Source organism: Rhinopithecus roxellana, chromosome 1, assembly GCF_007565055.1.
Source record: "Rhinopithecus roxellana isolate Shanxi Qingling chromosome 1, ASM756505v1, whole genome shotgun sequence".
NCBI lineage: Eukaryota > Metazoa > Chordata > Mammalia > Primates > Cercopithecidae > Rhinopithecus > Rhinopithecus roxellana.
Window position 1 is genome coordinate 179,567,011 of NC_044549.1, and position 21,776 is coordinate 179,588,786.

Sequence of the window (21,776 nt, forward strand, 5' to 3'; positions counted from 1 at the left end):
ACCGTTTTGGCCAGGCTGGTCTCGAGCTCCTGACCTCAACTGATCCACCTGCCTTGGCCTCCCAAAGTGCTGGGATTATAGGCATGAGCCACCACTCCTGGCCCATATTGGCTCTTTGCATTGATTTTTTATGTTTTAGAATTTGGATTTTGAATGGGAGAGATTTTATTTCCTCTTAAAAAATGTATTTTCTGGGCTGGGCACGGTGGCTCATGCCTGTAATCCCAGCACTTTGGGAGGCCGAGGCAGGTGGATCACGAGGTCAGGAGATCGAGACCATCCTGGCTAAAATGGTGAAACCCCGTCTCTACTAAAAAAAAACACAAATTAGCCAGGCATGGTGGCATGCGCCTGTAGTCCCAGCTACTCAGGAGGCTGAGGCAGGAGCTTTGCTTGAACCCAGGAGGTGGAGGTTGCAGTGGGCCAAGATCGTGCCACTGTATTCCAGCCTGGGCGATAGAGTGAGATTCCGTCTCAAAAAAAAAAAAAAAAAGGCAGTATTTTCTATTTGTCTTTATATTTCAATGTTTGTCTGTCCTATTTGATGTTTGCATAGTTGCTTCCATCTAGCTTCTGAGCCGCCGCAGTACAAAATGGCTTCAAGGAATCTTGACCTTTGGTAATACTGAAGACTTTGCAATTCCTGTTACTGAGCCAATGAAAACTTAGTTTATCTCTTAGGGGTCATAAAATTTCAAAGGTGATCTCCCACATCCCCAGGCAAGCAAATGCCATAGGCAACAGTACAGTTTTTCATTTTTGTCTTCATTTGATACAGATATTGGAGCGATTAAATTCCTTCTGAACCTCTGGCTTCATGCAACAAGTTTGGCTTTGGTCTCTCCTCTTGGGTGAAGCATTTTGGTCCCCTTAAATCCCACTGGTACCATTTTTCTTCTTACCTATGCCCTAAGTGTCTTGTGCTTCAGTTTATTCTCTGCTTTATGTTTTTTTTTTTTTTTCCCTTGTATGGTTTATCTTGTTGTGAAACATGGCTATGTCTATTTTTATACTTAATTTATCACTGCTATGTTTTGAAGCAGAGGAGGTGCAAAAAAACATGATCTCATTTCACTTTATTTACCAGAAGTCCCAACTTGCCATTCTTAGTATTATTCTGTTACATAATCCTATGAGTATATAAGCTCCTGGAGGGCAGGGGCTATGAGCTCCACATCACAATCTCCCCAGAGTTATTATAATGTCCAGGACATGGGAGAGGGTCCTCCATAAATGCTGATTTGAGTATGTTGACTTGGTAGGTGCCAGCCTTATCTCGAAGCCTCATGTTTTGAGAATCTATCACTACAGTCCTTTTTAAAAGTCTCTTCTCAGACAGAGATGTTCATTCATTTCTTTATCTTATAGGTGTAATTTTTTAGTTCTATATTCGTGCATTAAGAAGAAGACCAAACTAGTCTCAAACGAAGTCCTCATAAACCTAAAAGCTTACATAAATGGTCAAAGAAGATAAATTTGGAAGAAGTATGCTGTATATTTCCCTTTCCCTCCAACTTCTAAACTTCCTTTCAAATCCTACCTCAAGTCTCCTGGATATCTTTCCTAACCAACTCTTCTGACAATCCTTCTCTGACTTAGAATCCCTTCAGCAATGGTGGGTAAAGGTATGTTATTATTATTCTATTGTGCATGGTTCTATGGTACTTTAAAATAGTAGCTTCATTTATAAAGTTCTGAGGCAAATTTTGAAGTTTTTCTTTGGCACCATTCTATTACTTACTTTGAGCCCATCTGACAGCCCTTCATTGTAACCCTCACTTTCCATTTCCACCCTTCCATACATGACTTGCTCTTAACAGAGAATTAATAAAAAATATTTTAAATTCATTTTGAATTGAGGTATAGCATATATAAGTGCGTAAGTTTTAAGTGAACACAATAAAATTTTACATATAAACATATACACTCATGTAGTCATTACCCAGATAGAGAGATACAGAGCATTTCCAACATCACAGATGGCTCCTGTGAGCTCCTTCCCAGTCAATATCCTCTATTCTGTGGAAGTAACTTGCCAATTTCAATTCTGATCTCTAGTATTACATATTAGTTTTGCCCGTTCTTGAACTTCATATAAAATATTAGTTTTGCCTATTCTTGAACTTCATATAAATGGAACCATAACTGTATGTATTCCTAAACTTTAGAAATAATTTCAAACTTACAAGTTGCAATCATAGTACAGTGCATTCATATGCCCTTTGCCCAGATTTATGTACTGGTAATATTTTGCCTCTATTTGCTTTATTATTTACTTCACTAACTACCTTTATATTTCTATCATCTATCTAAATATTTTTTTCTGAGCCTCTTCTTGAACATTTGAGAGTAACTAAGTTGTACATCCCATAGCTATTTACCTCTATATACCTTCAGTGTGCATTTTCTAAAAATAAGAGTTTCTCTTATATAACCACAGTCGGGTTATCAAGTAAACATTGATAACATATTTTTATCTAAAGTACATATTCTGGATTTACCAATTGATCCAATACAGGATTCGGTCTAGCATCAGGTATTACATTTAGTTGTCATGGCTCTCTAATCCCTTTTAATCTGGTATATATAGTCTTTTATTTGGTCTTTTATGACATTTAACATTTTTGAAGAAATTCTCTTTTTTTCTTTTGGTGGGATTTGCCTGATACTTCTTAATGATTAGATCTGGGTTATGCATTCCCAGCTGGGATATTACATAAGTGATGTCATGTCTTTGGTGTCTCACATCTGGTAACACATGATGTTCGTATGTCCCTCATTTGACATATTAATTTTGTTCACTTAGTAATCATTGTAATACTTAGAATTTTCATCTTTCAACTAATAAGCAAGCTGTGGGGAGACACTTTAAGACCATACACATATCCTGCTCCCCAACAAAATCTATCCCTCCCTAATCCTAGGTTTAGTATCCATCGATGATTCTTATCTGAACCAATCTTTCTCATGATGGTTGCAAAATAATAAAGTTAATAATAAAGTTGGATTTTCCAACTCTAACACCCCTACTATATTTATTAGTTGGTACTCAACATTCTACTGTAATCGACAGTCCTCCCTTTTCTCTTGTTTATTTATTATTATTTACATGAACTCTGGATTCTGTTTTCCAAGTTTAAAATTAGTAAGCTGACCTTTAAAAGTATTTTTCTGTACTTGTTCTATTTTAAAAATCTACTTATTGTTGTGCCAGTACCACATGCACTTTGTTCATTCTTAAGACAGAGTCTGTGGTTTAGATAAATCTTGCCCCTATTACGTATTATTCTGGGTGAATTTTAGAACCACTTTAACAAAATTATACCCCCCATGCCTTTTCTACTCATGGCTCTCCTCAATGCTGGTGGAAGATGGCAATGTGCTGAACCTACAAATTAACTTAGAAATAACAGGGAATTTTGTGGTATGCAGTCGCTTCATCAGCAACAGGTCTGCTCTCCATTTATTAAAGTTTTAATCTGACCAACATTTCTAATGGGCATATCTTCTGTAATACGTATAGGGTACATGGATGTGCTATTGGCTTGTAAGATTCTAGAATGATCTTAAACTTTTACAAGAGTATCACTATGGTGTTGAAGTCAACCAAGAGAAAATCAAACAAAATAATCAAAGAAATAAAAAGATGAAGAGAAAGAAGACTCTATGTTTATTTCATCCATTTACCAAATAAACCTTCTGGAAGTTCTAGATTTCATTTGCCAGGCACTGTACTAGACATGGAGATGTAGAAGGGAAACCAGACCAGAAAAAGCAAATAAAATAATTAGGTGGATTAAATAATAATAGGAAGCCCTGCTTAACACAGCAGGTAGTAAAGTGCTTGTTGGAAAATTATTAATAGTTTGATGAGATTTAATGTTGTATGATTAATTCATAATTTGCTAATTTACAGTCTAGGAAAACTGTACACAAAAAGGAAATGTCAGTATGTCATATATTTTTTAAAAATTCTCTTGAGAAAAATATAATTTAAAATCTGCAGACTTTTCCTCAGAGTTCCACTCTCTATATTCTGCTCCATAAGACAGAACTACCTGGAAAAGGCAGGGACTTCCATGGCATCAATTGAAAGCATGCAGACCTTGGCTTTCTGTGTTCTGCAATAAACAATTAAGATTATCAGACACCAGTGAAAATTACAATGAATGGGTTCAACGTGCATGCTGCTCCTTCTTTAGCCTTTAACAGCTTCTTAACATCTCTTAGGAGTCTGTCATCTCTGTTTAGAAGCATCGGTTTGTGTTACTAGAAGCACTGGCAGAATCAGAGACCCTGGGATGTGGCCTAGATCACTTGTCTATCAGATTAGGTTTGAACCCTCAGATGTAAGCATCATTCATAGCAGGGAGAAATGGAGGGCATAACGGCTCTGCAGTGCTAATTCTAGCTCTAGGCTCTATCTGTAGTTTAAAGAGATGTTCCCAGGCCATAATTTATTTCTCCTTCTTTTCTTCATCCTTCCTTCCCACAAGGAAGTATTGGGAAACATGACCTCAAGTATTTTCCTATCTTCCTGAAGTTAAATCTTTGGTAAACAAGAATTCAATGCACATTTGTCATGTCCAACTCCTTCTGGATAAATGGGAGGGAATAAATTTAAGTACACTAAAGTGGAACCTAAGAATTACAGTTCCAGTTTCAAATCAGCCAGTCGCAAAAGCCTCCAGTTGATCTCCCTTTCTTCCTTCCCGTCTTTTTTTTTTTCTTTGAGAGAGGGTCAAAGGCACGCCCTGATTTGCCATAAAAGACACACATTTGACCTTCTGAGGAATACATCCTCTTCTCTATTGTTTTTGAACTCACAAGGAGGGGTCAAGGTCAGGGGGTGGGTGAACCCTGGGGATGTGTACATGCGAGGCCACCAAGGAGTGTGGAGAAATACATTTTTTTTTCTTTTGGCAGAATTTAATATTTCTCAATGATTAGATCCAGGTTATGCATTCTCAGCTGGGATATTACATAAGTAATGTTATGCTTTAAGGGCAACACGACATTCAGACACTTTCTGCTTAATGGTAAGAGAAAAGGATCACTAGAGGATTTCTTAAAGTTGGTCAGATCAACCTAATCAGGTTGATTATGTCAACCTAATTTATCAAGAGGAGAAATGAGTCACCCATGTATATTCTTCCTAGGTCTGCCTGTCCACGAAGAGACATGCAGAAGTCAAGAGTGCCTCTCTGTCCTGTCCAATGTACCTTACCACTTTGTTAGGTGGAGAGAAAACTGGAACATCATCCTGAAAAAGCTGCAAGAACTCTCTAATTAAATTTTGAATCAATCCTTAGATGACTCAGCAGTTGTGGCTTATATGACTTCTTTGATATTCCAGAAACTAAGAATTTGCCCTCTTAAAGAAAGTTTCGAGAAGGCCATGTGAAAACAGAGGCAGCCACAAGCCAAGGAAAGACTGGAGTCCCCACAAAGCTGAAAGAGGCAAAAAGAATCCTCCCCTAGAGCCTTCAGACGTAGCTCAGTAGTACTAATAAGGAAACATTTCTGAGATTAAAAAAACAAAAAAGTTTCATATGTTTTGCTGCTCAGAGCTATTTCCAGGTCTAATCAATAACTGTTAGGCCCAGGACTCTTGCTCAAGTCTAATTTTGGAGTTGGTTGAGAGGGTACATATGACCATCTTGACCAGCAACCTGGAGTGAATGGGCAAATGTTTTCCTTATTTTTAATTTATCCTCAACAGCACTGAACCCCTCCAATACATACTCAACCCTTTTCCCCTTTGAGGATGGTGAAGACGGCCCTGAAAAATACGCAATTTCACTCAAATATAAATAGGAATGGCATCACCAGAGTTCTGCAGTCCAGTAGGTGAATTGGCCCACCCTCATTCAAGCTCTGGTAATCTTCTTTCAACTCTCTTCCTGGCTCAGGTAATGGGAGAAGAGGGAGGTGGAGAACTTAAAGGACACAATGCACACTTTCTTTTCTTTTGGATACATGGGAGAAACTGCCTCCCAGAAAATCTGTCTATGCCATGTCTTCGGGTATGACATGGGGGAGGGGATTCATCTCTACCCAAAGCTTAAGAGAGGGCTTATGCAGCAGCATTCACCAGAATGGCTAGGAAACTTGGGTGACTAGAAGCTGGGGCTCTTCCCAGAACGAATGACTTGAAGTCCAGAGGCAACCTTTAGCTCTTAGTCTTAGTCACTCACTAGATATTTGATTCAGAAAAGTCACATAATCTCTGAGTCTCAATGTTCTTCATCTATGAAGCAAAGATAACAACTACCTGGCAGGGTGGTTGAGGATTAAATGAGAGACCATGTATAAAACATCTGACAGTGGGTGTTCAATAAATGCCATGTAGTTTTGATTCAAAACTTCAAATATTAAGGGAGAGGGGCCCTGATGAGGCCTGGGAGGAAGGATTCATTGATTACTAAGTCAACCATTAGGAATCTGCTGGTGCAATGTCATCCTATACTCAAGATTATCCATCTCCACACCAGTTTATCTGGAGTTGTACCAAAACATTCAGCCATAAAAAGAAAATAACAATCTGAATCTATCCCAGTTTATAAACACAGAAACTAAGTTAATGGATGAAATTTTCTTCATTCTCAATTTTCCCTCTCAGTACTCTTTCTTAAACCTTTGATACTTGATGCAGATGCAGGACAACCCTAACTTAAAAACTTTAGACAAGATTGACAGCTTGTTTCACTTGTGATTATATTATTGATTTGAGATACCAAAGTAACACATTCCAAAAGCAACCTAAAAGAATTCATTATTTCTGTGTGAGGCCAATCGCAGTTCATAACAGACAAAAATACGGTCAACGTTTTACAGCATTCTTCAAAGGAAATCATGATTCCCAGGATAGAAGAATATACGAAAGTGTCCAGTGCCCCAATTTTAGGCTCTGCCAGTCACTTCTTTAGTGAGACTCCAAATAAGTCCTACACTTGCACTCAGCTTGTTTTCTCAAATTATAATACTGGGTTGATGATATCTAACATTTGCACAGTTTTACAAGATGCTAAGCATTTTCCTGAGAGCACCCTCACATGAACATAAAAACCTTAAAATATAAAATACTATACACATATAAAACATCACTATTATTACATTTGTACAGAATTTTCTCCAATTTGAATTGTTTTAGGGAGACGGCCAATTAACTGGCCTGAGTTCCACAAATGATTTGCCTGTCTATACATCATGTTGTTTTAGGTCAGTAGTTCTTAATCTCGGCCCATCTGCCCCTCTTCAAACAGGGGAGTTAAATATTTAACTGGGGAGCTTTAAAAACCACTGATGACTGGGTCTCCTACTCTCTCCTGCCCTCCAAATTCCGAGAATATTGGACTGGGAATTTTAAAAGCTCTTCTGTGGGGATCTAACATGCAGCCAGTGTGGAGAACTCCTGTGTTAGGTGAGGGTAAGACTTGCCTTTGTAAGCCACTATGAAAATTACCTGTGCCTGACATGCCCCCTTCTTGTGTCCCCTTGTGTTTGGGTGGACCCTGTCATAAATACTTATCTCAACGGCTCCGGGCCACAGAACCTTTGGGCCTCTCTTTATGGCTAAGTGGTGTCTAAAAATGGGCTTTGGATCATTAAATCACAAAATCACACCTTCTTCCCCATGGCAGGCGTCCTTGTTGGTTACCAGCTAAATAAAATTACCCTGCAAGCAGGGAGATGCTGCCTGTCCCAATATTATAGATCTTTCCTTTATCTGCTTTCTATCAGTACTTTTTTTTTTTGCCTACTTACTAAGCTTTATGTTTTCCTAAATATCCATTTCTTCTGTTCTGTCATTGATGATATTTTAGTAGTAGGCTGGCTGTTATTAGCAATGTGCCAAACTGTTTGAAGAGGGGGAGATAAGCACACCATTACCCCACAAGGTAGGGCATCAGATTCAGTGCTTTTGCAGTTAACAGAAAAAAAGGGACAGTCGGCCAACAGCTCCGATGCCATCTTTGCTTCATCATTTAAACAAACCACTATTTTAGATAAGGAAATTTATGTTGGATTCTCAGTACAGCCATGTATTATTATTCATTCTGACACAGTCTCGTTAATATAGCCATCCGTGCATCTTTGTCAGGACTTCTGTGATGAAGTGTTTAGTTAGTTCCTTTTGAAATAAAGCAGATTTGGTGCAGTGTCAAATATTGATGTCTTATCCTCATCTGTTCAAACAACAAACTTTCTAAATGACCTAAAATATACTTGGTGCTCATAGAGTCTGCTTTTGGAGAATCAAAAATCACAACTCTCACTCTCCAGTCAAATTCAAAAAGCAACAATCATGCACCTACTGTGCCAAGACTTTGTCCAGTTAAAATCATTTGTTTGCTTTTGTGGTGCTAAGGACCACATTCACTGAGATTAATATGGCCTGTCTAACTTGAACAGGCCACCTCATTAATCTAAAAAGAATAAAACATGTGACATGGACTGCGGTTGTTTGCAAACATTTAAAAGCAGAAAAGCAAATGATGAAATTGAGGCTGGCAACCCTGCACGGTCAGGACTGGCTGTTTTCTGGAGGGGATAATGACACTGAGTCCTCTCATTCCAGGGAATCCTAGGTAATTGCTGGAGGCAAAGTCTGAATGGCAGTCTTCATTTGTCTGGTAGGGCATGCTTTGAGAGACCACTATCATTTATGGGGCCAAGCTGGTGGATGAGGTGTTCTAGCAGAAATAGCAATAAAACTCAAAACTGAAGAAATGTCTGTTGTTACAGTAAAGTCAACTTTAAGGAAAGTTCCTGAAGAGAGAAGCTTTATCTATCACTAGTAAAATAAACTCTCATGTGAAGAACTTCTTCCCATTTAGAAAACAGGTAGCCATGAAGTAACACATGATTATAAAGCTACTGAAGGCCAGGCTTGGTGGCTTAAGCCTTTAATCCCAACACTTTGGGATGCTAAGGTGGGCGGATCACCTGAGGTCAGGAGTTCGAGACCAGCCTGACCAACATGGAGAAACCCCCTCTCTACTAAAAATAGAAAAAATTAGCCAGACGTGGTGGCGCATGCCTGTAATCCCAGCTACTTGGGAGGCTGAGGCAGGAGAATTGCTTGAACCCGGGAGGTGGAGGTTGTGGTGAGCTGAGATGATGCCCTTGCACTCCAGCCTGGGCAACAAGAGCAAAACTCTGCCTCAATAAATAAATAAAAATAAAAATAAAGCTATTGAAGATGTTTGCCCAAGGTGGCCTCATAGCATAGTGACTTGCTTCTGTCTGCCTGTCTTCACTCTCTTGGTTCAGCAGTTCAGTAAAAGTTATCAGCAACATGCCCTACCTCATCACGAAAGGGCTCCACTATAAAACTGTTCATAAAAGCATGATAAGCAGTATCATGGTAAGTACCATAATAGAAACATAACATTCTTTTTGCCATAGTTCCTGCAAAAGTGGGGAAAACTTCCCAAGTGGTGACCTTCAGGCAAAACCGGCAGTAAAAGGCATTTTTAGAATCACACACATCCTACCAAGGGAAAAGAATCAGCCATAGAAAAATAATGTAGCTAGGAGAAGCACATCCCCCTCCAGGCTAGAAAACAATTTTGCAAGACTCAATGCCACAGGAAGCCCACACTGTGTTTCTATTCTGACAAAAATGAGGAATAACACAAACATTTGAAGGTATTCATCCCAGAGGTCCAAATAACAGGTTCAGAGTCAGCAATCTGAATGCTGCTCTTTTCCCATGATGGGTTTTCACTGTGACACAGCCAACAGTCTCTCTCTTTCTCTCTGGGCAATGATTTAGGGCGTAGGTTCAATCTTGCTGGAATCAGGAGAGACTTCACTCTGACACATTCTTTCTCAAAGAGGGTTTGTTTATTATTATTAGTAGTAGTAGTAGTAAAATAAAATAAGTGACTGGATGTAAGGCAAGTAAGCCTACAGACTAACAGAATTCATTCTGCATATGAGGAACCCTAAGTACGAATTCAACTTCCGTGTGTGTGACTGTGTTCTAATACTCTTTACACTAGAAAAACACGCCATAGTTCTATACACATTTCTCCATATGTGCTGAAACATGGTCAGGTCCCATCTGCAAATTTACCTTTGTAAATCAGCTGTAAAAGCCATCCTTATATTCCACCCCTTGAGGAAAGTTGAAAAGCAGATTTGTACCTCACCATTAAAGACTGCGAAAGCACTACTGACTCTGAAATGCTTAATACTCTTGTAAAGTATATCCTTATACTTGCTGTAAGAAATACTTTCATTTATAGCTTAATGTTTGTGACAGCTGGCATCATCCAATTACCCATGCCAGGGGCCACTGTGGAAATAGGACTAATTAACATTTGCATTTCAGCTTCGGCTACCCTAGCAGGTAGGATAAAGGTCTTGGAGAGGAAGGATGACCAGTAGTGTACTCTTAAAGTATCCCTTAATCTGTAGGCCTAAGGCTTACAGAATTATACAAAGTTCAGTATTTCCATATTTTATTCCAAATAGCTAGTACCAAGGATGCTGGAACAAATGTCTAATTTGAATGAAGTTTAATTACAAAAAGGTTCTCCATTTCAAGACAAAATCTAAAACAGTAAATCAAACTCGAGCTCAGCTCAGGCCCAGGATGGCTCCACTGCTGAGAACTGAATTGCCATCGTATCTGTCCAGTGGTCAGCACTGCTCAAGAGCAGGCTTCTAGTACTGCCTGGGATGCACAGAGTTGAGCAGGAGAGTACTGGGACCATGTACTCCCTATCTACAGTAGGCAGATTTCCATTTCTGAGCTGAACATTTGAGGACAGCTGCTGAGGCAAAATGCCTGTGCTGTAGCCAGAAATGGTAACCCTAAAATTCTTGGGAAATCACATTTAGTAGTGTTGGACTAGGCAGACTGGTTTAGGTATTCCACAACTGGAGAGAAGAATCCAGTTCATCTGGGCCACTCAGTTTGTCAGAATGGAGTCCAGATCCTCTTCAAAGGATATGCATCTGTAGAAGCTGCTGGCAGTGGGGACTGGTTGGGGTTGGCGGGTGAGACTGAAAGTTTTGTTCCCTTATTCTAGAAGACATGGATCATATCTGTAATCCCAGAAGGTGATCAAAAATGTTACTTTAAAACTCAAAAACAGATCTACAGACCACCAACTATAGTGAAAGAAGGTGGTAAGTTTGGGGCAGGCTCTTTAAGTGCAGAAGGTTCCCTGCCTTCGTCGAAACATCTTATGTCTGGGCAACTGGCTACTTTCATATACTGATTCATTTCTCACAAATAATGCAGGAAAAAGATTTTATGTTCTCCCAGAAATAATTGTCCATTTGTCTCACAAGATAACAGCTCACTGACAATGCACCTAAGTTAGTCAAGATGAAGATTTACAAGAATAATGTTTCCATGCCTAACACATCTATTCTGTAGTCCATGCATAAACGTGTAATTGTGACTTTCAAACTCTAATCATTTAAGAAACATGTTTTGTAAGGTTACAGTAGACATAGTCCTTAATATATAAAGTTGCTATAATCCATCAGGACAGGATTTGCCATTTTAGATGCCATTAAGAACATTCACGATTCACAGGAGAAAGTAAAAATATCAACATTAACAGGTGTTTGGAAGTTGATTCCAACTCTCAAGAGTGGCTCTGAGGGGTTCAAGGCTCCAGTGGAGGAATGAACTGCAGAAGTGGAGCCTGAAGATGTGACTGAATTGCTGTAATCTCATGCTAGAACTTGAACAGATAAGGAGGTGCTTTTTATGGATGAGTAAAGAAAATGGTTTCTTCTAATGCATGACTAAAGAAAGTGGCTTCCTGAGATGGGATCTACTTACGGTGAAGATGCTGTGAATGCTGTTGAAATGACAACAAAGGATTTAGAAGATTCCATAAATTTAGTTGTGAAGCAGCAGCAGGGTATGAGGATTTACTCAAACTTTGAACAAAGTTCTACTGCGGGCAAAATGCTACCAAGCAGCACTCCATGCTACAGGGAAATCTTTTGTGAAAGGAAGAGTCAATCAAGTGGCAAAGTCCATTGCCTTATGCTAAGAAACTGCCACAGTCACCCAACCTTCCAGAAACTACCACCCTGATCAGTCAGCATCAACTTTGAGGCAAGACCCTCTACCACTAAAAAGATTACAACTTGCTAAGGGCTCAGAAGATCTTTGACATTTTCTGACATTTTAAAATTAAGGTATGTATATTTTTAAAGATACAATGCTATTGAAACACATTATAGACTTCAGTATAACTTATATATGCATCAGGAAACTAAAAATTTTGTTACTTGCTTTATTGTGGTATTTGCTTTATTGCTGTGGTCTGAAACCAAACCCACAATATCTCTAAGGTATGTCTGTATAAGTTCCTAAGCATAGTATGGGGGCATATCTAACTAATGTGTAACATTTTAAGTAGTGGCTATTCTTGAATTTACACTTTCACGTGAATTTTAGAATCAGTTTGACTAGCTCTAAGTCCTGTTGAGAGTTTTAAAACAGGATTGAAATGAATTATTTACAATATAACCTTCCCATTCATGGCCATGATATTCTTCTCCATTACTGAAGTTTTCTTATCTTTCAAAAAAGGACGTAAGACCCTAGCATATTTCTTGTTAGGCTTTTCCTAGGTGATTTTTTAATTGCTATTATAAATAATATCCATTTTCCCATAAAATATTGCTATATGTTTGTATATTAATCTTGTACTGTTACCTTTTTCAACTCTATTGGTTCTGATAGCTTGTCAGTTGTCTACCTTTCATCTTCTAGGTAAATATTTCTTACAAATAATGAGATTTGCTCCTACTTTCCAATTTATCTCATTAGCTTTACTTGTCTTACTGCACTGGCTAGGGCACCCAAGAATACTATGGAATAGAAGTTGTAGAGGGTATCCTTGTTTGATCCCTGAAAAGAATTCTTCTAGCATTTTACCCTTGTATATGATGATTACTAGAGATAACTTTTAACAAGTCAACAAGTTTCTAGTTTGATATATTTTTTTAACCAAATATGGTGTGGTGGTTTTAAATGTAATCTACTCCAGTTAAAGACTATGACAGTCTATTATCACTATTCAAACTCATGAATAATGAACAGTATGTAACAAATAATGTTTTACTTTAGCACCCAGGAAGCTCAAAACCAAACGATCTGAATATAACAACTCTGCACAGCATAGCCTGCTCATCTATATGACATTGACGCTATTCCTTCCCTAAAATACCGCCTATTCTAACTTACATTATCTTAAATATTTTTCTCTTATTTTTCTATTTTATTGAGTGGATTTCATATCAATTGCCATATGTTTTTAATGAAATAAGATAAAGTATAAATAAAAACTTTTAAAAAATGTGGCTATCTTTGGATTTAAAGTGAAAAATGTGATACAACCAGGATAGTATATCACATGGAGATCTAACACTATGACTAACAAACCTATGGGGTGATGTCAATTAAGAATTTGGTTCAGAGGAAATCAAGTATTTAAGCTGAGGTCTGCTTATACACATGGTTAAGCTTATTTGTCATGAGTAGCCATTAGTAAATACATGTTAATTTCATACAATTAAAAAGAAACCCACAAACCATGAGCATTTTGATTAATACATGATTAATAAAAGTCTGAACATACAATCTTAGATCACTATAAATTCTTTTTGAAACGTAGGCTGGGTGCAGTGGCTCATACCTGTAATCCTAACAAATTGGGAGGCCATGGAAGGTAAAAAGCTTGAACTCAGAAGTTCAAGACCACCCTAGGCAACATAGTGGGACCCCATCTTTACAAAAAATTACAAATATTAGCCAGGCATGGTGGTGGGCACCTATAGTCCCAGCTACTTGGGAGGCTGGGGTGGAAGGATTACTTGAGATCACAAAGTCATGGCTGCAGTGAGCCAAGATCCCTCCAGCCTGGGCAACACAGCAAAATCCTTTCTAAAAAACAAACAAACAAAACAACAACAACAACACTGATCTTATAATTGAGTGATAAAACTACAAAGTAATCACCTCTCCTAACAAAAATGTAAACAGGACCCATAATTTATGATTTTACTGTCTTTCCTTTGACCGGGCTTTAACATATATGTTTCTGTAATTTAAATAAAAATCTATTTACTTTCTCCATTTTAGCAAATGGTTTCTTTACCCAAATATGTTGCACCATAGTCCCCATATGGTTTTCTACTGTTCCACAACCACTATTTCACAAAGATTGACAAAACTTTAATAAAAGTTAAATTTATAGACATCTTAACTTGGGAAATATGCAGTAAAAAAGAATGGAGTTGACAAATTACGAATATTTTACCAATATGCCAAACACCAATTTCAGCAAATCCAGCAAACCCCATCTACTTAACTGATATGTTTAATGTGGCAAATTTTCTGTTTTTTTTTTTTTTTTTGAGATGGAGTCTTGCTCTGTTGCCCAGGCTGGAGTGCAGTGGCGCGATCTCGGCTCACTGTAAGCTCCGTCTCCCGGGTTCACACCATTCTCCTGCCTCAGCCTCCCGAGTAGCTGGGACTACAGGCGCCCGCCACCACGCCCAGCTAATTTTTTTTGTATTTTGGTAGAGATGGGGTTTCACCGTGTTAGCCAGGATGGTCTCGATCTCCTGACCTCGTGATCCATCCGTCTCGGCCTCCCAAAGTGCTGGGATTACAGGCGTGAGCCACCGTGCCTGGCCTCAATGTGGCAAATTTTCTAACAAAATTTAATGGGCGTACGAATGATATATTTATGCCCCTGACAAAGATGACATGTTTTTGTTCTGACTAAGAAAGGAGAATATGATTTCTGGTGGTGATTATATCACTCTGGCTCATCGAAGCTCACAGAATATGTAAGGTTCTGCCATATCCAAAGATGTTAGGCAAATGTAATAGAAGGTGCACCAGGCTGACACACGTTTTCATCATACAAATCTTCTGGCAGTTCCTCTTCATCTCCATCAGGAAAATATGTAGGGAATGGTAGATTTTTACCGAGATCCTTATATGCAGGCAGTTTAGAATCTCTGACCTGAGAGAAGGCAAAAATCTTGGTAAGTGATACCAATTAAGTTCTTTAAAGGTAGCCTTTTCAGCGATTATTCATAATCAAAGAAATACCCGCTACTACATTTTCTAATGTGAGTAACACTACTGTTACGTATATAGAGCAAAAAGAACTCAGTCAATGCTTTCCTTTAATTCTAAAAAATCTGACTAACCCAGTAACAGAAACTCAAGCTATAAGAATAAAATCACCCATTATTACTTTATATCTTAACTTATAAGAATCTCTAGGACTGTCCCACAGGATAAAATCACACTCTAAAATTACTACTTGAATTTCATTTATATGGATTCATTTTCAAATATAATGACCTGACAAACTAGCATTTTTGTTAGTCTTAACTCTAAGAGCACATAATTAAAAATATCACCTCTTATTAAGGAAATTAGCTTACATTTTTCTTCCCCTACCAAAAGAGTCATTTCTCCAGCAAATAAAACAAATAAACAAGATTGTATTTCTGTGTCACATGGTCAAAAAAAAAAAAAAGTCCTGTATTGATGGAAGATTTAAAGATAATTCTTCAGCATTTTCAAATTTGGGTGAGGGCCTTTAAGTTAAGATTATTTTATATATCAAGTTGAAACTATTTTATATCATCCTTGATTTAGTACTGAATATTCCCAAGGCCTTACTGCATTTTCTACTTATAGGTGTGAGCAACAAGAACCAATCCTATCTTCATATACAATACATGCGGCATGATGTATGTCAGAGCATACATTCTTATTGAGAAGTTAAAGACAGAATAATATTTAACAAAAACAATAACAGACCTATGAATCTCTATAAGAGTTCTGTTAACTCTATATATTCTCAAAAATTCTAATTATATCTGTGAATTCATAGACCGAACCATTTTAATATAGGTACTGATGTGATCTAAAACGTTGAGCTTTATTTTTGGAAAATATTGGATTATTCAGAACTTCTGACTCATTCTACAGCCTTCATTCATAAGTAAATTTAAAAAAATTTATATGTAATTGTATACACAGAGTAAAATGAGGCATAATTACTTTAGCAATAAGAAATGAATAATTTGGTTGAAATAAGGTACACAGCTGCTAGGAACAGCTTGGTACAGAAAAACAGATCTACTTTAATCCCTCTTATTAAAATTGTTTCAAGAAATTATGAGTAAATTACCCAGAAGAAAGTCAACTTGCTTAGTTTTGTCCCTCAATCCATTAATCTTGGGTTGAACTTTAAGAACGGAAAAAAGTCATATTCTTACCAATTTAAATTTGCTCAGTATTTAGGATTGAAAATAAATCCCAAGCAAAAAATCCAATAAAACCAATTACAACAAAACCTTCTGTGCTAATTTGAGAAATAAAAATTGTCATCAATGACCCAAAGAGATAACTCTCAGTTGCTTTCACACTTTTATAGAACTATTACACCTGATCAATATTTTAGATAATAGAAGCACTGTTTATAAAATCTAAGTATTATAATTCATGGATCTGAAATGTAAATGACATCTCATCTCAACCATTTTTGTCTCGGTGGTGCAAAAGTTGAGGGCCAAAGGTCTGCAGTCCATATGTATTTCTGTGTATTTGATCTTACCCCAGGTTTACTATTTCCCTGCCTGCACCAGGACTCCCTCAATTATCTACCTCATTCTTTTTATGTCTATCAGCAAACCAGTCTAAATCTTCTAAGAAAATATGGGGGAAGGACAGACAAAAACCAGGCAAATCTGAAAACAAATTATACATAGGACATAGGAATGAACACGAATGAACAGTATTTTATAACATACATTTATACTTACTATGCTGTAAACAATAGTTCTCTAGCCTTCATTAATACATTTAGTGAATCCGAACAGCAAAACAAAAAGCTCAAGACAATTTAACAGGTTGGTCATCTCTAAGACTATCTTTACTAACTTTAGAATCTTAAAAAAAAAAAGTTATTGGTAACCCTGTACTCTGAGGAAACAAAAGCTCCCAAGAGGTGAGTGGATGTTAATGAAGTTGGCTGCCCACTAGGAAATGGCTCAAAACCCATGGGCAAGGAAGGACCAATTTACCTGCTATGGAGTCATTGGAAGAAGGGAAATAATGGAGTGAAAGGACATAGCAAGTTTTACCACTTAAAACACAAACCTACAACATGTTCCCCAAATTCATACTTTAATTAATGCCTGGGCAGATACTTTAAGGTTACAAAAGAAAGTTATTTAAGCACCATATTTCAAAGATTTTTTTAAAGAATGAGTTCTTTTATTATACAAATATACTTGCTGAAAATATATTCACTAGTGTGTTAATAGTTCAAAGGGGACTGGACATTGTTCTGATGCCACAGTTTCTCAGAATGTATTTAGACTCCTCTTTCAGAACTCTTTGGTGTATATTCTGAGTATCTTCAGTGATGGCAAACTATTATCAATTATGAGAGTGAATGGAGTTTTTGGAAGCAACCTTTTATCGAAGTAGGCGACAAATCTGAGTAATAAATGTTACTGGTTATCAACTATTTATTTATACAACCACATCAGAATTTCATTGTATGTACTATAGTTTTTCAAGATAATTGACCATTCATCTCTGCTGGTGGCAGGGATATTGCAGAAGTACTTGAGAAGTCACAGCAATCAATGGTAAGGTTCGGCTAGAAAACCCGGCTAGAATCATGTATGTAGAAAAATGGGCAGAAAAGGAGGATTTGACATTTAAAAATTAATCTGGTGTCCAGTATACTTTTATTACAAAAAATAATCCTTCTCCTTTATTAGACTGTGCTATTTATAACCTGTGATCTGAAATGTGGGGCCAGGGATATGAAGATATGTCTTCATATGATGATGAAGACAAAATACTATGGGAAGTACAATGACAATCCTCTGGCTTCAACTACCTGTCATTGTAAGTATGACTGCCTTACTTGGGGACTAGAAATCTACTTAAACTTAAAAACCCACCAACTTAAGGAAAAAACAAAACTTACAAAAATTCATCAAATGCATTTTTCTTTTCTTTTTTTTTTTTAAAGAAGCGAGGTCCCACTCTGTTGCCCAGGCTAGAAAGCAGTGGTGTGATCATAGCTCACTGCAGCCTCCAATTCCAGAGGCCACGTTATCCTATCCTCCCACTTCAGCCTCCTGAGTAGCTGGAATTACAGATGCAAGCCACCAGGCCTGGCTTAAATGCATTTTTTTCTTTAAGAAAAATGAGAATAATCCAGTCAGTAAAGTGAAGTGTCCCAGAAAGGTTATTTTAAAAAGCTAAACTCTTATTCCTTGTAAGATTTCAAAAAATTATTTCTTATGCTAGTAATGGAACCTAGAAATGAAAAAAATATATAAGGAAACACTGAGTTTAAAAAGTCAGAAGTTTAAGTTTCACTATTTCTTTGCTGCTATCATTGGAAAATCAATGAAGGATATACTCTGGAGAACAGCTGACATCACGTCTAATACAAACATCTTCAGCACGGAAGATTCAAAACTCAGAGGTAAGAAAATTTGTATTATGTTGGAATAAACCCCACACAGAATATTTATTTTGTATTTTATGGAAGTAAGTCTCTGAGAACTTAAAGAGTTTTTCTTAAAATGTATCTATCTGTACAAATTTTTTACCTTTTTTTTTTTTTTTTTAAAGAAAAACACTTAAAGATGTAATCAGAGCATGGTGCTAGTAATGATAAAAAAGCTCCTCCTCAAATGGCTACCTTTAACCACTTTTGATGATTCTAATTTTTACCTCATGTATTTCTGGTTTGTCAAAGTAACTCTTTCAAAAGCCAAAAACCATTTTTGGGGGGAGTGGGGGCAGGGTTTACTTATAATTGACACATAATTGTACATATATATGGGATACGGTGTGATGTCTCAATACATATATACATTGTATAATGATCAAATCAGGATAACTAGCAAATCCATTACTGTAAACATGTATCATTTCTTTGTGGTGATAACATTCAAAATCCTGTCTTCTAGCTATATTGAAATATACATTACTATTAGCTATAGTCAATCACCTTACTATGTAACAGAACACCAGAATGTATTCTTCTTCACTAACTGTGCTTGTAGACCACCTCTCCCAGCTCTCCTCCCCACTATTTTCCCCCAGCCTCTGGTAAAACCATTCTGCTCTCTACTTCTATGAAATCAACTTTTTCAGATTCCACATAAAAGTGAGATCATACAATATTTGTCTTTCTGTGCCTAGCTTATTACACTTAACATAATGTCCTCCAGGTTTATCCGCATCACCACAAATAAAAGCAATTTATTCTGTTTTATGGCTGAAGAATATTTTAGTGTGTGTATGCATTCTCTACAATATTCTTCAGCCATACACACACACACACACACACACACTTTATCCATTCATTTGTAGATGGGGCACTTTAAAAAAGCTAACATGTTTCCTTTTGGAAGGATAAAGATATACTGCTATTTTGGCAATAGTTATCCAAGTATCTTTCTCATACTCCTGAAGATCTTTCTGCTCACTGGCCTGATATGGTTTGGATTTTTGTCTCCGCCCAAATCTCATGTCAAACTGTAATCCCCAGTGTTGGAAGAGGGGCCTGGTGGGAAGCGACTGGATCATGGGGGCAGACTTCCCTCACTGTTCTCGTGACAGTGAGTTCTCACAAGATCTTGTTTAAAAATGTGTAGCACCTCCCCCTTCCCTCTCTTCCTCCTACTCCAGCCATGTAAGACATGTCTGTCTCTCCTTCCCCTTTTGCCATGATTGTAAGTTTCCTGAAGCCTCCCTAGCCATGCTTCCTGTACAGCCTGTGGAACCACGAGCCAATTAAACCTCTTTTATTTATACATTACCCAATCTCAGGTATTTCTTTATAGGAGTCCATCTATTCTATTAGGATGGACTAATACACAGCTTTACCCTTTTTACAGGTTCTTGGTTTTACAGAAATAGAATATAGGTTATGTTGTGCATTTTTTTCACTCAGGTGCTACTAAAAAGCAGAAAGATTCAGTAGAGAACATGTGAAAAAACAGCCATTTATTTATAAGCCACATATATGAGTCAAAGGAGACTTTATGGCAAATATCCACACACATAAACAATAGAACATAAAGATAGTAACTTGTCAGCTTGCGAGTAAGAAACAAAAAAAAAGGAAAAAAAAAGAAGACACTTATACTTACCTTTACTAAGCAATTTTTATGTCCAGGTACAGAGCCATTTACATAGATTATGTTGTGCTTTGTGTTTATTCTCCACACCTAAAGCATGAAACAAAACCAAAAATTTTAGGATATAGTTGTATTAAAACAAACAATGTTATTAAAAGCTAAGGATGTAAGTTGCTTGTAAAGTAATAATCTTATCAGTACTTGAGAATGTTGAATAAGAACTGAAAAACTTCAAGTCCTATGGATGACTGGTAATAGAAGACCACAGCAGATATATCTCATGGAAGTAGTAGAAAACTCTCATTTTAAATAGAGATCTCTGTGACTGAATGATCAAGACTATTTGGATATCTCAAAGGACTCTGTTGGCACCATTAACAGTAACAAGTGGAAATTTAATTTAATTTTATTTTTAGTTAATACTAGCTTGCTGTAACTACAGGCTGGAGAAGCTGCAACCTCACTGATTCTAATTTCTAAAGTAAGGAGGCTGAGTAGATGGTCCTCAAAAGATCTTCATGTGGAGAAAAAGCTTAATAAATGGGAGAGAATGATTGGTCAAAAAATGGTACTGAGAAAATAAAATATTTGGAGAAGAAATCAAGTTTGACCCATGGCTCCTATCTAATAATGAATAAATATTAAATATTACAGAAATTGAAATCACACACATGAAGAAAATATAGCAAATAGATGGTCTCTGATGAGTATAACTGTAATAGAAGGGGTAAAAAAAATCTTAGGTTTAATTATATAAAATTTGAAAACTTCTCCTGGTCAAAATTTATATAAAACGTATAGAGAATAGAGACTGGGAGGATATGCACCAAAAATGTTTCCAGTGATTGCCTTTGGGTACTGTTCTCATGGGTGGCTTATTTTCTTCTTTGTACTTTCTACACTTTAAAACATATATGCAAACAAACATAAACATCAGTTGCTTAACAGAAATACAGTTATACAGCATCCGTCATAGCATAACTCAGTTTTACCTAGATACGTTTCTCATTGGTGGAGATTGAATCCAACTTCTCTTAAATACACATAAATATTTTTTATAACAACGGATGTATATCACAATCCTTTTGTAGTGCTATTGTTTTCTTCTATTTTGATTGTCTCCCACTCTCCTTCTCCTTACCTACATCCACTTCCACACACACATATCTGATATATAATCCAAGAACCTGGCATATACCCTTCCACTCTTCTGTGATTATATCGTGGCACAGCAACATACATATGTAGAGAGCTTTTGTTCAATCTTTTACTCAATAAAGAGTATTATAGTGAATTAGTGAATGCTCTGAAACTTATTTTTTTCATGCAACAATATCTTGTAAAAATCTTCCAGGTCCAAAAGAAGACTACTAATTTTGTCTCTTTAATGATTGCACTTTTCATGGCTTGAAATATACACTACCGCCGGGCGCGGTGGCTCAAGCCTGTAATCCCAGCACTTTGGGAGGCCGAGACGGGCGGATCACGAGGTCAGGAGATCGAGACCATCCTGGCTAACACGGTGAAACCCCGTCTCTACTAAAAAATACAAAAAACTAGCCGGGCGACGTGGCGGCGCCTGT

General features: G+C 37.2%; 1 protein-coding gene across 2 annotated transcripts in view; it reads right to left on the bottom strand.

The window, feature by feature from the left end:
* Positions 1-14,687: 14,687 nt before the first annotated feature.
* Positions 14,688-21,776, bottom strand: part of MRPL3 (mitochondrial ribosomal protein L3) — a 40,832-nt gene continuing 33,743 nt past the window's right edge. For both annotated transcript variants that reach the window (XM_010380272.1, XM_010380279.2), the window contains exons 9-10: positions 20,206-20,283; positions 14,688-15,020 (exon numbers count right to left, since the gene is read on the bottom strand). In XM_010380272.1, coding sequence (XP_010378574.1) covers positions 14,868-15,020; positions 20,206-20,283 — 231 coding nt within the window. In that variant the 3' untranslated portion in view covers positions 14,688-14,867. The remainder of the gene's footprint in view (positions 15,021-20,205; positions 20,284-21,776) is intronic.